The 16,769-nt window shown below is 49.2% G+C and overlaps 2 protein-coding genes across 17 annotated transcripts in view; both read right to left on the bottom strand.

Moving 5' to 3' along the window:
* Nucleotides 1-4,875: 4,875 nt before the first annotated feature.
* SLC35B1 (solute carrier family 35 member B1) lies at nt 4,876-14,260 on the bottom strand. The gene is made up of 9 exons (XM_074891782.1): nt 14,040-14,260; nt 13,745-13,848; nt 12,852-12,982; nt 12,322-12,352; nt 11,980-12,137; nt 11,505-11,631; nt 9,632-9,738; nt 8,713-8,866; nt 4,876-8,384 (listed from the first exon to the last, which is right to left on the bottom strand). The coding sequence occupies exons 1-9, from the start codon at nt 14,231-14,233 to the stop codon at nt 8,332-8,334; spliced, it is 1,059 nt and encodes a 352-aa protein (XP_074747883.1). The 5' UTR covers nt 14,234-14,260; the 3' UTR covers nt 4,876-8,331.
* A 488-nt stretch (nt 14,261-14,748) lies between these two features.
* Nucleotides 14,749-16,769, bottom strand: part of FAM117A (family with sequence similarity 117 member A) — a 34,515-nt gene continuing 32,494 nt past the window's right edge. For all 16 annotated transcript variants that reach the window (XM_074892360.1, XM_074892362.1, XM_074892363.1 and 13 more), the window contains one exon: nt 14,749-16,553. In XM_074892360.1, coding sequence (XP_074748461.1) covers nt 16,214-16,553 — 340 coding nt within the window. In that variant the 3' untranslated portion in view covers nt 14,749-16,213. The remainder of the gene's footprint in view (nt 16,554-16,769) is intronic.

The raw sequence follows: 16,769 nt of genomic DNA, 5'->3' as shown, positions 1-16,769 counted from the left end.
ATCACAGCAATCTTCCTCGGTGGAGAAGTGGGAACGGACTGCAACAGCATCTGAAGGTTTTTATCACTCCTGTTTTCCCCTTCTACAGGTACAGAGAGATAATTGGACAAAAGACTTGAAAATTGAGGGTAAGATTCACTCTGTATAACAGAGTATGGAAGTATGAATGAGCATAAAGGGCTCAAACAGCTGCAAAAATAATAAAAAAAAAGAGAAAGTAAATCAAGTAAGAAAAAAGTAGGGAACAACAATGAAGAGAAGTGATGTAGTAAAAAAAAACCAACATAAAAATGCATATTCAGTCTGGACCTCGCAGGGAATAACAGTTAAGGGAAAAGCAGGGTTTTGTAACATATCCACAAACTAATAATTTTTCAATTACTCAGCATCAGGATTTATAACTAGATGACAGTTTAGTCTTATTCTATTTTTTAATGCTGGTGGAAAAGAGGAGAGCTCTCCAAACTTTCAACACAATGATGAAGATTAATATTAGCTGTCAATATGTACTTTATTGCACAAATTTTAGCAAGTATTATGACTTAAATATTGCTACTCTAGAACATTCTTACAGAACTGAACTGCTTAATGTAGAGCTAATCAGTCCTTTGTTTTTGCCTTCTCATTAGCAATGTCCTGGCATTAAGTTACTGCAACCAAAATGGCAGTAATGAGTATTCAGATGTTTAATTTCATTTGAAGATGCACTCAGTTATTGCGTAGAAAATTGTTTTCTAGAACAGTGATTTCAAAACCAAGCGTTCAGGAGTCATGAGGACCAACAAAAAGTAAGGTTGTCCATGCAATATTTTGGTCCTATTGTAGAGAGCTGTATGCTGTAGTCTTTAATTGCACGATCCCATTATCTTTAACCTGATTTCCTAGAGACAAAGCTTATGTTGTCGATGTTGCTATCCTCCTGCCCTCAGTAACTTCTAATTCAGCAGCATTTTCCAACCGAATCAAAAAAAAGGAGTCACAAAGTTCATTGTGTTCTACCACATTCCGTTAAAGTAGGGGTTGCCCGGAGAAAAGGGACCTCCCCAAGTGCTCAAAGACATTACACTCCAGTTTCATAAACGCATCCGCATGGGGGAGAAACTCTGTGAATATGCTGTGGAGAAAGCTGACATGGGAACCACAATCAGCCACAAACCTCAAATCTGGAGGAAACCAGGCACTGCTCATTCCAGCACTTACAGAACCTTTTTGCACTGGACTGTGCTGTCCCTTTCTGTGACTGGGTAAGTTTATACATGATTAAATGTAGAAATGTTAGATAAAAAATAAAATTAAATGTTGCCTCCTGTATCGGTTCGCAAGCTTTATGTAACTCACACTTCCTAAAGTATTTACTGACTGCAAAAATAATGGGCATTTCCTCAATTATCAGATAATAGTGTCTTGCTGCTTAGAAATATCAATGAAGCCATCTTAACTGGTACCCTGTGATTTTAAGTGATAATACGCTTCACGAGTATTATATACATCTGTATTAGACAAGAGGGGAAAAGAAAATCTTAGAATTTATCAAACCAGGGAAAATAAAGCTTATGTCAAAACTACGCACTAATTTAAAGTGCCCAACTTGATATATCCCAGGCCTCATTATTTAGAGAAGTTGGTAATTCAGATGTATTTAGTGTGTTCAGATCCAGGTTTTACATCTCCCCAGGGGTGGCTGTGAACACTCCCCTTCTGCAGATCTAGTCTAGCTGTTCATACAAAAATAAAAAACTTAGCAATCATTGAACCACTTTGGGTTATTGGATTGCCACACGGGTCCTAAGGCAGGGGCAGAACCTGCTAATCCAAACTGGTGGTGTTTCTTAATCCCAAAACAAGGATTTTGGTTTTTCCTGCCACATTCACTGTAAAACTAATTAACAAATTATAGCCTATCACGTTCAATGAATGAGATCTCTTAAGACCTTGGGAGAACGTGACGCTGTAATTCTGAGAATAAACTAAATCAGAGCAGGCAGCAAATTTGTCTGGAAAGCAGCCTCAGCTCCTCAAAGCTGATAAGGAATAAGAGAGGCAGCCTTTGCCTGGAAAACCATTTGCATTGTTCTGAGAAGTGATTTTTAGAAGTTTAGCTAATGAATGTCAGGCAGTCATGCTGCCAGAGGACACAAATTCAACGCTACTTTTTCCACTCCCTCAGAAACTGGAGACAATGATCCCTACTGTTTTGAGTGTACTTGAGAGGGTTGAGATTTTTATTGCCTTGTAATGTTTAATTTTAGGTGGGAAATTGTCCTTTGGAGGACAGTTCTCTGCTATCAGTGGGAAGAGGCCATTACAGATGGGCCTAGTATGCCCTCTGCTCATGTTCCAGGGCTGCTGCAAGATTCCTTAGTGTCTTTAAACTGGCTGTTATAAAGGGGAAATTGCAACAACATTTGATTAAAGGGTGGGGTGCTGGTCCTGCAAAGCAAATCGCAGTGTACAAGGACCCTTATGGAAATCTGTCCTTGCTGTCCCCAGAATTATGGATGCCTGTTAAAATATTTCATTCCCATTTTCAAGTTTCAGTCAAACAAAAGACTTCGTACTCATTCCAAGCGATGGAAGGTTTCCATGACTGACCTGGCTGGATTTTAACTTTTATGGATTCTTCAGCATCTGGCCTGTGCTAATAGAACCACTCCTGGGAGTGCCTGATGCTGCACGTCTGTGCTGCTCGTGGAGTAACTGAAGACCCGGTAAAGGGCCTGAACCTACTTCCAGGAAAAAAACACACCACCATCCCAGACTCTGGCAGGCTGGTCCTGCATTCTCCTAGCAAAACATCTCTGCTGAATGAGTCAGGATTTCAACGAGTACTGTGTATGAAAACCATGCCGTCTTCTGAACAGTTTTTTTTCTTCAACACACGTTAATTGCTGATAAAAACTTCAGAAATAGGCTGTGGGCTTACCAAAGTAGCTGAAATGTGGTGATGAAGAAGGTATGAAAAGCATTCAGGATCCTCTATGTGCATAAATAGACTGAAAGAATGAAAGTGACATTGCAAGCACTGTGGAAAAGCACAGCAAGAGAAAGGGAAAAAAAAGCCATATGACCATTTTTGCTAATTGAATTCTGAAGCCTTAAATGCAGTCTTCATCTTCATTTTTTCCTTAAAATATTTAAACCAAATACCTCATTCCAGTGTGACACACAACAGCTGACTGTCTCCGTTTCAGTCTGAGGCAATTACTGGTTTTGCTGTTCTTTACTTGCATTCCTGTTGCTGCAGATCTATTACTTACGAACTGTAAATGTGAAACTGTTTATTATAGAGGATCTATTTCAAATGCATCTCCCACCCCTATCAGCCTTACAAACTTCCTACTACTAGTCAGCATAAACCTACTACATGCTGAAGTGGGACTCTAAAGCTAGCATGTGTTTTCCCTGATGGGTGCTATTTTGATTCTCATGTGCTTTTCAGTCCATGAAATCTGTTAGGAATTCCTATTTCCTTTGCAAGACTGTGGAAGAGGATAAACTCTGATTTATTTTATTTTTTATCCTCTGATGCAGAATAATCAGCAACTTTTAACCGAGTGGCACAGCATAAATCCTAGTTATTCTTGAAGAATGACCCTTAGGGTTGGGTTTTTAAGTGGTATCTTCAAGACTGGCAATTCATTGATTTCAGTAACTTCCTTATCCCTTAAATTGTTGTCATTTGAGTATGAGTCTTTACTATCCTGTGACCAGAAAATTATCAGTGTTACACAATTATATCCACCTCTACAAAATATACACGCACACGGTATCATCTACCTTATTCTATGCGCTCTCTAAACATTTGGGTTTTTTTAAACATCTGCTGATGGAGTTGCAGAAGGAGCTCGTAAAAACAAGGAAGATGAAAGGAAAAGGAACACAGCTGCCAAGTTTTCCCCCCTGCGGATGCTGTGCCTCAGTTAGCTATGAAATAAAACTTCACCTTTCTTAGCTGATACATCAACGAGTTCCTCCTGGAGGGACAACAGGCACAAACACTGCAGCAATGTAATCTGTTTATTCTCATCTCCCTGGAACCTCCAAGAACTGACAAGGTTCCTAGGAGAATTCTGGCAGAAATGTTTTCAAAACTGTCGACTGTGACGCCAGTGGCTGCTGCTGTGCAGGACGCCAGCTGTTTGTGTTACATGAGGACACGAGGACATGCAGGTGTGCACATACTTCTTTATACCGATGCTATTTGTAACGAAGGCTGTTCTGCAGAAGAGATGGGGATTGTCTTAAAGCTTCTAACGACTTCGCTTCTGCTGACGGTCAAAAAGAAACAGAATAAAAATGGAGGAAGACCTTATTTCCACATTATGTTTTTACTGTAAGCACAAAGACTCCAGAAGTACAGTTATATCGCTAATTAAACAGGAGCTGCTTTTTTGGTTGTTTTTCTCCTTTATTTCTTGAAAATGATTGAAATAAGGGTTCCCCCTGCTGGTAACTGGCTGAGTCATAAACGGACTCAGGGTTGGGACTCTGGAGCCAACAAAAAGTAGAAGAAAATGGAATCTCTTCATAACTTCTCAGTCTAGCTTTCATGTTTTGCACTTGCAGGGCTTTGTCTAAGGCACTTAATTAACTAATCTCCTGCTCAACTGATATCCCTTCCTCTTCTACTCAGAGAAAGACCAGTCACCTCTGTGAAGGAAGGAGCAAACCACAGGTGTTCCCTTTAGTAACTCCTTGGCAAGTCAACCCAAACTCCAAACATTACCCAGGGGGTGTTCAAAGCACCCACCATCTTGGCTGCGAATGGCGATGTTTTACACTTTACAAAAACTTTTCATTTTGGAAAATATGGCATTATCACAAAATATTGCTTGCTTACAGCTGGGAAAGACAGACAGATCAAGCACACAGGACTAAAAAGAACAAGGTAGTGGTTTTTATTTAACTAGATTTGCACCCTTTAATAAACTGGAGAATGTCTAGGAAAAAAAACAGAGAGACAAACTGAGTCATAGCAGAACTGGTGAAGCCCAGACTGTTGGTGGAGAACCTGGGCGCTGTGCTTTAATTCCCTGAAACCTCGAAAATGTTTACAGGTGCACATGCTACCACGGAACACTTCCTTCTTTGAGTAAGCAAAATATAACTTGCCAGCAGTAGTTAAGAATTCCTTTGCACAGCCATACCCTGGGTGTTATGCAGTATCTAGATAAACTAGAGTAAGTTCTGTCAACACTTTGTTGGTTACTAATCTCTTACTTGAAGACAGAAAGCCTTTCCTGACACTTCACCAGAAATTCAAGCATTGCCTCTGAAGACACTTGAGCTGTTTATAAAAAAAAAGAGAACAAAGCCAAAAAACTATTAAACGAAATTATCCTTCTGCAAAAGATGCCTCGAAGAGGAGCTACCATTTCTAATTGGAAAAAGTAACACAGGAGATGAAAACTTTACTGGATCCTAACCCAGTTCCTTTGGAGTTTACTTGTCTTTATTTAGAGACAGCTGAACTCGAGCAGCAACATACCAAAAGCCACCAGGCAGGCTTCTCAAAATGTGGTAACCAGTCTGTCACTGGGGAGAGTTATTACAGCAATCCTCCCGGCAGCTCCGTGCTGGGGACCTGCTTTGTGGCAGCGTTGTTAAAACTGTCCAAGAAAAGCCAGTGCTGATTTGAAAATAGCTTCTTGAATTGCTTTTGTAGCCTCCTCTGGGATCTCGCAGTACGTGAGGTCTGGAGAGAAGACAGCAAGCTGTCCAAGGAAATCCAAAGGATTCAGACTCAAGGTAGGTACAAAAGCTGCCTTTGTTTTAAGAAATTCGTATTGACTAAGAGTCAGAGGTGCAGCAAGAACCAAGTTGGAGCAATACCAGGAACAGGCTTTAGAGCTAAAGTGGGTCAAGGGAGTCTGCAGCAATCAGGAGAGAGAAAAATCTCCTTTATTTTCTTTCTTCTTGGCAGACTGATCTTTAAATCTGTGCTCTGAATACAGACAAGTTGAAGATATTGGTAAAGACAGATCTTGGCTTAGAAAATAGACCCTGGGAAGCTCCCAGCTTCATTCTTTCTGCTGGTCCTCTAGGCTGCTGCAGTGTGGGCAAGGGGACAGACCTGGGGCTTTGAGGAAGTTCCCTTGAAACTACAGTGGCTTCTTTTCAGTGGTTAAGAAAAGAATTAACAAAGTCTTTGTTTTTTGGTTGTTTTTGTGGGGTTTTTTTTTTGGTTTTGGTGTTTTTTGGGGGGGGGGGTTGGTGTTTTTTTCTTTAAGACTCAGTAAAGCTACACCTAGACTTGGGGCAAAAGGGGGAGAAGAGTTCAGAAGAGCAGTCTCTGTACACAGAAAAGGCAATTTGGCTTGAGATGCTGTAAATAAAAAGGAGATCACCGATAACAGACTGACAGCACAGCGGAGAAAGGCTGCTGCTATCTCACTCCCGTAGTTTCTGATCATATACTTTCTCAAGAGATTTAGTCAGTATAGAATTATTGCTAATAAACAATTCTGCTTCTGTGGAATCAAAACAGAGCTATTTCCCTTTTGATTTGTAGCACACTCGCTAGAACAGAGTAGTTTGTAACAGCAATGACTCAAATATTCTTAACAGGCGACATGTTTGAACAGAAATTCCAAGATTATCACAAGGAAGTGGATGGTTGAGGGAGTCAGTTATTTATAATGCATTTTTCAGGTGTTTGTATTTGCACAGTGATGTGGGAGCTGGATCTATTCCTACATTAGATTACTAATTTAATAGAAGGGAAAACAAGTCTGCAAAACTAATAGAATTGAGAGCTCGCCTAGAATACTTCTGCTGCTTTTGGTAGCTGAGTTTGAGAATTGATTAAGTTTAAGATAGTGCTGAGAGAGAGGAATACAAGTCCTATAAACAGAGAGCAAAGATAGTTTTATGATTAAATCACACAGAAGATAATTCTTATCTCTGCCACAGTGTTCATGAACAAGTCATGAAATTTCTCTGCTCCCTTTTATAAAATGGAAATAGTATTCATTACCTTAGAGATACTGGGAAGTGTGACTGTCTTCAGGGAAGGCAGAAGATGCCAGTGCATGGTGTTTGTCAGGCAGTAGTTAAGTCACAGGAGCTTTTACTTCAGGCTTCTCTACTGAGAACATGTTTGTTTGCTACTTATCACTTGACCTTTAAGACAATGGAAGTTTGCAAAGAGGTGAAGGTGACAGAGAAAAACCCTTTAATAGCCTCAGGTTTAATTTTGCAATAAACGTGTTGTTTGAGTAGAACTATAGGATAGTAAGATTAATGAAAACCAAATTTGAGGCCAAAAAACTTGTAAAGAAACGCTGGAGGGGTGGAGGAAGCAGGGGATGGAGAGAGAGAGAGACTTGCAACAGCCGCTCAGGAAAGAGATCAAGATCCCATCTGGAGGGGCAAAAGGCCAAAGCCACAGAACAGATGGAGACCAAGCGACAGCTGGTAGAAACATGCTTTCATGTGTAAAGTTTGCTCTTTGGAGAATTTTGCTCTCCAACTCTGAAGGCATCATTATGGTAATAACTCCTCCCCGTACAACACTGGGGAGCCAGCCTGTGCCCAGGAGCGGGTGTTCGAAGGCTCACCATGATGGTGGTTAATTAACAAGGGCCCTTTCAACGTTTAGAAGCCGTTGTCACACAACCTTGGCATGGTTTTAGCAGCAGAGGGTCCCCTTCCTTCATTAGCGGAGGGGATGAAAAGAATTCATTGGGGCCCCACTGGTTAAACAGGTTTCCTGTAAACTTTGACATATGCCAAGAGTTGCTTCTGGTTTAGAAGGGCTGGGATGAAGGATGTGACACATCTCGGTGGTCACACACATGACCTTAACGGCACAACGTCCAACTGGCTGCTCCACCAACCCAGTTCTGGAAAAACCATACGAGCAGTCAGAAGAGAGGGTGGTCTTCAACACCGGCCTTTAATCCAGGGATCTTTCCAGGCCACACCAAAGAACTAACATAATTCTACGACTAGTCCTCTCCTTGGAGAGAAGTGTGCCATTTCTCCCCAAGATCAGCCAGCAATACTGAAATTAATGTTCTGGAAAAGTGGCCATTGTCTCTTTTTCTTTAATAAAGATATGAAGGTTTTTTTCCTGTTAAGGCAAGAATTTCATCCTGCTGCTAGGATCTAGTAATGCAGCTTTGATTACAGAAAAAAAAAAAAAAGCTTAATTACAGTTAAAACTAAAGTATTACACTTTTAAGACAATTTAGAAATAAAAAACTAAAACAAAAAGAATCCAGACACTCCCCTTCTGATTACCTATCCTGAGTCCAGTTTCATAACAGATTTTGAGGTACAAGACAATAAATTAAAAGTTCATTCCAACTGCAGAGATCAACCATTTCCTCAATGCGATGTCTTCTTTACTCCCTTCCCAAATTTGGCATCGAGTCCAAGGCCTGCAAAGAGATAAAATAATCCATGTGCACAGAAAATTTCTTCATGTTCTTTCTACAAACATAAAACAAGGAACTTTGTGAAAAATCAGCTTAACAGCACCGATTTATTAACGGTCACTCAGAGGCAGCGACGTAACCAGTGTGGGGGGAAAGGAGCACATAGATCTGGTAGAAGTCACCTTCCCCTTTTCCGTGCTGGTGAGGTACTAACATGCTCTTCCAACGAGTATTCTAATGAAATTAGATTTTTTTCTTGACCAGCATCTTTTATCAGCTCTCCTTTTATTAACAGGGGCCAGGCCTCAGGTGTTTCGCTTCCCAGACTTACCCAAGAACACCAGGACTGTCCCCACCCACTGCATGGTACTGATGGGGTTGGCAAACAGAATGACGGACGCTAAAATGGTGAAGAACTTGCGGGTTGTGGTGATGATGGAGCAAGTCAGAGGTCCGAAGTATACCACAGTCATGAAAATAAAACTCTGTAAAAACCAAACAAGACACCTTTCGTCACTCTGACTGAAAAAAAAGTACAACACGGGTCATATTTTCAGGTGAAAAGCCATCAAGCCAGAGCTGAAAGAATCTTACTTCAAATCCGGATTATTTACATACAAACTTAAACCAGTTTTACCCCAAAGGCAGCCTGTACAGAAAGCAAGGAACAGCCAAAGCGACGGAAAGCGAAGCAGCCTCACTCTGCTGGGCAAACACATCCCAGGAAGGCTGCACGACAAGGGAGGTGTATTTGGCCCCTCACTCCAAAAAGGCCATTGAATGACTCGAGCGTGTCCAGAGAAGGGCAACGGAGCTGGTGCAGGGTCTGGAGCACAGGTGTGATGGGGAGCGGCTGAGGGAACTGGGGGGGTTTAGTCTGGAGAAGAGGAGGCTGAGGGGAGACCTCATGGCCCTCTCCAACTCCCTGAAAGGAGGGTGCAGAGAGGGGGGAGGAGTCTCTTGAGCCAAGGAACCAGCGCCAGGCCAAGAGGGAATGGCCTCAAGCTGCGCCAGGGCAGGGTCAGACTGGCTCTTAGGAAGGATTTCTTTGCAGAAGGGGTTGTTGGGCGTTGGAATGGGCTGCCCAGGGCAGGGGGGGAGTCCCCATCCCTGGAGGGGTTGAAGAGTCGGGTTGAGCCAGCGCTGGGGGATCTGGTGGAGTTGGGAACGGTCAGGGTGAGGTTCATGGTTGGACTGGAGGAGCTTCAAGGGCTTTTCCAACCCAGATGATTCTGGGATTCTGTATTTACCTGACCCAGCGCGCTCGTCAGGCCAAACAGCAGGATGTTGTAAATGATGCTGGGGTAGCGTTCCGTAAAACTCAAGAACTCCCAGAGCTCTCCAGTGAACAGTATCCCTGGAAGAAAGATCAAGATAAAAAGCCTGAATTACAAGCCCAGAGGCAGCCTGAGCAGCCACTGCCTATGTAGTATAATTTCAGTTTACCCTGCCTGGAGTGTCCAGCTCTGGGGACACCAACAGCAGAAGGACACGGACCTGCTCAAGCGGGGCCAGAGGAGGCCACGAAGATGCTCGGGGGGCTGGAGCACCCCCCTGTGAGGACAGGCTGAGAGAGTTGGGGGGGTTCAGCTGGAGAAGAGAAGGCTCCGGGGAGACCTTAGAGCGGCCTCCCAGGGCTTAAAGGGGCTACAGGAAAGGGGGGAGGGACTCTTGATCGGGGGGGTGTAGGGATAGAACGAGGGGTACCGGTTTTAAACTGACAGAGGGGAGATTTAGATTAGATCTAAGGAAGAAATTCTTCCCTGTGAGGGTGATGAGGCCCTGGCACAGGTCGCCCAGAGAAGCTGTGGCTTCCCCCTCCCTGGAAGGGTTCAAGGCCAGGTTGGGCGGGGCTTTGGGCAACCTGGGCTAGTGGAAGGTATCCCTGCCCTGGGCAGGGGGTTGGAACTTTAAGGTCCCTTCCAACCCAACCCATCCTGTGATTCATAACCCAACAGGAGCTACTAAAAGCAAAGACTCCATCCTACACAGTGGAAAACAAAGAGAACAGGAGAAAAAGTGATCACCTTCCTAGTTAATTAATGAAGGAAGCAATCATTAACTGCAGATCCAATTCTGACAAAACAGTCCCTAGCAATTAATCAGAAGTGCTACTCCCTAATTGGCACAGAAAGCTTCATGTTTGCTCCCGGCAGAGGAGAGCCTTCGGGCCGGAGCCTGGGGCCAGCCCGTGGGGTTGGGCAGCCACGTTGTGCGTGGAGCGGTGTCCTCTAGTGGGCACCGGGAGAGCTACACCGAGCAACGCCAGCTCCTCACACACAACCGACAAGAAAAAAACAACCCAAACTATAAAGCTATTGGCAAAAAGTGTTCTGGGCCCGGTTTTCACAGAACTATCTCAGTTGAAAAAGACCCTGAAGCTCCTCCAGTCCAACCATGAACCTCACCCTGACCGTTCCCAACTCCACCAGATCCCTCAGCGCTGGCTCAACCCGACTCTTCAACCCCTCCAGGGATGGGGACTCCCCCCCTGCCCTGGGCAGCCCATTCCAACGCCCAACAGCCCCTTCTGCAAAGAAATCCTTCCTAAGAGCCAGTCTGACCCTGCCCTGGCGCAGCTTGAGGCCATTCCCTCTTGTCCTGCCGCTGGTTCCTTGGCTCAAGAGACTCCTCCCCCCTCTCTGCACCCTCCTTTCAGGGAGTTGCAGAGGGCCAGGAGCTCTCCCCTCAGCCTCCTCTTCTCCAGACTAAACCCCCCCAGTTCCCTCAGCCGCTCCCCATCAGACCTGTGCTCCAGACCCTGCACCAGCTCCGTTGCCCTTCTCTGGACACGCTCAAGTCATTCAATGGCCTTTTTGGGGTGAGGGGCCCAAAACTGAACCCACTCATCGAGGGGCGGCCTCACCAGTGCCAAGCACAGGGGTCAGATCCCTTCCCTGTCCCTGCTGGCCACGCTATTGCTGATACAAGCCAGGATACCATTGGCCTTCTTGGCCACCCGGGCACACTGCTGGCTCCTGTTCAGCCGGCTATCGATCAACCCCCCCAGGTCCCTCTCTGACTGGCAGGACACAACGTCTCTCCCCGCGGGGTGTCCCGGGTCAGTCTCTGGGCGCGGTGGCTGTGGGTTTTGCGGGGGGGGGGGCGGGCGGGTTTCCTTACCAGCCCCCAGGAACAAGGTGGACCAGAGATTAACGTTCAGCATCATGTGATTGGAGCCCGTCTGGTAGTGAGCTCTCATGTGGTCCTGAGAGACACCAGTCAGCCCGTCCAAGGTCAGCGACAGCAGCTAAGAAAAGAGACAGAGATAAGAGACAGCCAAGAAAACCTGCACTCTTCACTTCTTCTCTGTGGGGAAGATCTTGAGCATTCTCCCCCCTTTTTTTACACCCCAATCACCTATTAAACAGCAATTAGACGGCCTCAAAACATACACTAAGAGCAGTGCATGTGCACTCACACGCTCTCATACCACAGCTTACGAGCACACCCCTCAAACCCGGCTGCCCTCTTGCGCAAGCGCTTCCACACCAGCTTTAGGGGACGCTTGAGGGACAAAGGACGCGGCCTTCTCGGTGTCGGAACCGCCCGTTCCTCCTCGCCCCCGCCGGGTGATGCGTGCGCGGGCGGCGCTCACCAGCAGCAGCTCTCCGTAGCCAAAGACGTGGTCGTCGCTCCCAGCCCCCTTCTTCGGTTTGTAGAGAAACAGAGCCACGCCTGCGACTATCAAGAGGACGCAGAGATACTTGGCCGGTGGGTACTTCTTCCGCAGCAAAGTCACGCCTAAAAGCATGACTGTAAAGAAGCAACATCAGAAAACCGCTCCCAAAACCCTCTCAGGGGATTTTCACTTGGCCCAACAGAACAAAACACCACGTGTTCTTCCCGCGGCAAAGGTGCCGTTTTGACAACTGAGATCCTCGTTGAGGACACGAGAAATCCACGCAAACGTACAAGAAGAAACGTGAAATTTGCTCACCTGGAATGGGCTTACAAGATTTGCCGAGGACCTGTAAAAGAAAAACTGTGTTAACTCCCTGCGTATAATCACCTGCCTCCAACCAGAGCAAGGCGGCCGCAGGAGGGTGATCGTACGGGTCAGAGCACCCTGACACACCCCTCCAATAAAACACAGCAGGTGCTTCACAAAAAGAAGGCAAAAAACCCCAGCACTGGGCAACTGCTAAAATTAACAGTGAAGGCTTCAGAATCATCTCAAGGCCTCCAACATTAGCACCAACTCCCAATTAGAAAATTCCCCTGATTTCTAGAGATTGCTATTCCCTTTCTGGAACAGTTTGAGCTCTCTTAACCCTGCCCTGTGCTGACTGAAACCCACTGACACGGCCCCACGACAGCAGCTACAAAAAAAACCAAGTGTCAAAATCGCAGTTTCTCTCCACGTCGTTTCTTCTGCAGCATTGACTTCCTCAGCACAGTGCCCGTTTTTGGGGCACCCCCAGCGTTAGGGGGGTACGGTAACGCTGCCTCCCCCTCGCCCCACTCCACCTGAGTCGGGTAGCTGACGAACTGCAGAGCTGAGTTGCTGGAAACCATCGCGCCCAGGTATGAGAGTGAGCAGGCGGCGTACAGCCAGCTCCGGGTGCGATCCGCTTTGACAGCATCGAAAAAATGGATCACTGGAAGGCAAACAGAGAAGACGAAGGTCAGGAGAGCTGCGAACAGCCGCTGCCAGCGTGAAGCACCTTCGGGATGTCACCAGAGGCACGAGGGACAATCGACTGCACCTCAATTTGTGAGGCCACCTCTCGATGAGTGGGTTCAGTTTTGGGTCCCTCACCCCAAAAAGGCCATTGAATGACTCGAGCGTGTCCAGAGAAGGGCAACGGAGCTGGTGCAGGGTCTGGAGCACAGGTCTGATGGGGAGCGGCTGAGGGAACTGGGGGGGTTTAGTCTGGAGAAGAGGAGGCTGAGGGGAGACCTCATGGCCCTCTGCAACTCCCTGAAAGGAGGGTGCAGAGAGGGGGGAGGAGTCTCTTGACCCAAGGAACAAGCGCCAGGACAAGAGGGAATGGCCTCAAGCTGCGCCAGGGCAGGGTCAGACTGGCTCTTAGGAAGTATTTCTTTGCAGAAGGGGTTGTTGGGCGTTGGAATGGGCTGCCCAGGGCAGGGGGGGAGTCCCCATCCCTGGAGGGGTTGAAGAGTCGGGTTGAGCCAGCGCTGAGGGATCTGGTGGAGTTGGGAACGGTCAGGGTGAGGTTCATGGTGGGGCTGGAGGAGCTTCAAGGGCTTTTCCAACCCAGATGATTCTGCGATGGTGACGCTCCGCCGTGAGGATGGCGGCAACTGACCCCTCTGAGGGCTAAATCGCCCTGACCCGCCGCATTCCCCGGGCAGCGGGACCCCCGGGCGCCCCGGCAGCTCCCCGAGACCCGACTCACAGAGCTTGGCGAAGGCGGCGTTGATCACGCACTGGATGAACACCAGGGTCAGGGCGTACTTGAACTTCTCCTGCTTGGCGCCTTCCCCGTACCGTCCCCGCGTGCTGCAAGAACGGGACACGCTGACATCAGCGGCGGGGCCCGGCCTGGAGCAGCAGCCCCTGGGCGCGCTGAGACACCGGGCGGGCCCCAACCCGGGGAAGGCTCCTCGGGGCCGTGACCGCGCCGGGGCCCGCAGCGAGAGCGGCCACCCGCTCCCCCCGCCCCGTCCCCCCGTCGCCGGGGCGGCGCTCACATGCTCTCCTGCAGGATGCCGTAGTAGAAGTAGCAGGCGAAGACGCCGAGGAAGCAGACGGGCAGGCGGAGCCGCTCGGGCAGTGCCGCGCCGTTCGCGCTCGCTCCCATGGCAGCGGCGCGGCCGCTCAGCGCCGGGGCCACGTCCAGCACCGCATCCCGCAGCGCGGCCGGCGGCGGAGCGGGCGGCCTCATACGCCCCGGCCTGCGCCCGCCCGCCGCTCAGGGCCCGTCAGGCCCGCCCTCCGCGCCGCCGGAGCCGCCGCGGGGAGGAGTTCTCCGCCCCGCGGCGGCTCCGGCAGCGCGACGGGCGGGAGAGGCACACCGAGACCTTCCGGGGACACACCGGGGCCGTCCCCGCCGCGGTTCGGCCGCGGTCACAGCCGCGGAGCGCCCCTCGGATCAGGCAGCGCGCAGGGCAGCTCCAGCCTAGGGACCTTCGCTGCGCACGGCTATTGCGGTGACGTAACCCGATGTGGAGGGCGGTGATTGGCTGCACGGCCGGGGGCGGAGCTAACGGGCGGTACTTGGTTGGCGTTCCCGCCGTCGCCTGAGCGACTCGGGCAGGGGCGCGCATGCGCAGAGGGCAGGGTCGCCCGCGGCGCCGCGCAGGTCCCGCCGCCCGCCCGCCGTAAAACGGCTTCAGCATCTGCTGAACTCCCTCCCGACTCCACTTTAGACTCGATGCGTATTAAATCCCCAAGAAGTACTTTGGATGCTTGAAATATTTATTTTGTTTCCTTTTAACTGGCAATACCAGCATCTGCAAAAAATAAACAACAACAACCAACCCTCTAGACATAAGACAGGAACTCCAAAGCTAAACATTCCTCCTTTAAGCTTTGCAAAACATACATAAAATACAAACTTCAAACAGCTGCAAAAATAGTGTCTTTGGAAGAAAATAGAGTTTCTACATCAGATACAAGAAAATAGGCTTCTTCAATACAACCCCGAGCCTTTGCAACAGAACACAAAAATCAAATACTTTTGTTGTCAAGAGGCTTTTACAATCCATGTTCCCGTGGTATCGCGTCACCTCCCGAGGCCTCGCGCCGGGGCAGCGCTGCTGGAGACGGCAGAGCTTCAGGCTCTGGGCCAGCTGCGGTCACAGCTGTGCACACCCCCTAGAGCCTCCAGCAGGGTCCCAGGCTCATCCATCCATCCATCCATCCATCCATCCATCCATCCCTTCTTCTCTCCCATCCATCCATCCCTCCTTCCCATCCATCCCTCCCTCCCTCCCTCCCTTCTCTCCCATCCCTCCATCTATCCCTCCACCCCCAGGGAGCCAGCGCTGGCCTGGGAGCTCTGGGCTGGAAAGCAGCGGGTAGTTTCTCTACAGCAGCACCCCCCCGCCCTCGAGCAGGGCCCTTCCTGCACTGCCACTTTTCCCTCCATTCCCACAGGCTCCTGGGAGACCTTTGCCCACAGGCGGGGAGAGCAGAGAGGCAGCTCCTGTCTCCACCCTTACCCCTGGTCACCCCTTTCCAGAGCACGGATCTGTGGCAGCTGCGTTCAGCCACCCACATCCCCCCCCATTGAGCACCGGCCTTCTTAAAGCTCTGGGCTTGTTTCGAGGGGTGAAGGTGGCCAGGGGAGGCACGGAGAGGGAGCTGCTGCTCGCCAGCCCTCTCTGTGCTCCGAGGGCGATGAGCCGTCTTCACAGCGCAGCTACACAACGTTTTCTACTCCGATACACCCAGGGGCAGCTGCCCTACATGTCCCTTCTCCCCCCTTCCCACTCCCCAGGGTTCAGCAATCCCAGACAGCTGCAGTGGTGCCACAGACCTCCCCCCCGGACCTGAATTCTCCCAGCTCAACCTTGTTCCCAGAGCCACAGAGCAGGAGTTTGCCTCTGCTCCCCCGCAGCAGCACCCGGCTGCTCTTCACCAGCGAAACAATCACACAGGAAACAAAGACAATTCAACACAGGAAAGTGCTTTGAACAGGGGAGGCTCAGAGAAACAAGCCCCTCCAGCAGTGAGGAGTCCTGTGGCACGCCGTATTTCACAGTTTCTGTTGTCCTCGGGAGGAAGACTGCTGTGGTTTGCAATTCCAGAGCCGCCTCTTGGCTGTCATGTCCCAACTTCAAGGCACTAAAGTCTCCCCAGGCTGGCAGAGACACGCTGAGGAGCCAGAGCTGCTGTTGCTGGCTGAGCTTTCCCAAAGGCTTCACACCACCAGAGAGCTGTGGAAGACGACGCTCTCGTCGGGCTGGCCGCGCTTCCAGTGTTCGTAATTCAGCGAAGGAGACTTGGAGACCTCGCTGAAGCCGTCTACCGCAGCGTCCTTCCGCACCCCGAGGAACGGGCTGGGGGCGGGGGGCTGGCAGGATGGAAACGGGCCCGGGCCAGGGCTGGAAGGAGGCGGAAAACCCCGGAAGAGGAAGCCAACGTTTGGGAAGAGAGGCTTCACCAGGCTGACGGGGCAGAAGGCAGAACCGGTGGGGTTGAAGTGCACTTTGTTCTTATCAGGGCAGGAAGGCCGGAAGGGCTGATCGGGGCTGGGGGAGCTGAAGGAGAGAGACGGAGCGGGCAGGATTAGGAACGGACGCGGCCAAGGGCAGCAGGCAGCCACCGGGAAAACCCTGGAGTTGGGCACTCTGCAAAGAGCCCGACTAAGAGCTGAACTGCCCCCGGGAGCTGGATCGCTCCTCAGGTACAGAGCAGCACGAGGAGCCAGTTTTGTTTTCAGAGAATCATCTCGGTTGGAAAAGCCCTTGAAGCTC

This window comes from Strix uralensis, chromosome 22, assembly GCF_047716275.1.
Source record: "Strix uralensis isolate ZFMK-TIS-50842 chromosome 22, bStrUra1, whole genome shotgun sequence".
In the NCBI taxonomy this organism is placed as follows: domain Eukaryota; kingdom Metazoa; phylum Chordata; class Aves; order Strigiformes; family Strigidae; genus Strix; species Strix uralensis.
Note: the sequence above shows the minus strand (reverse complement) of the source record. Positions and strands in the feature narration are given on the sequence as shown.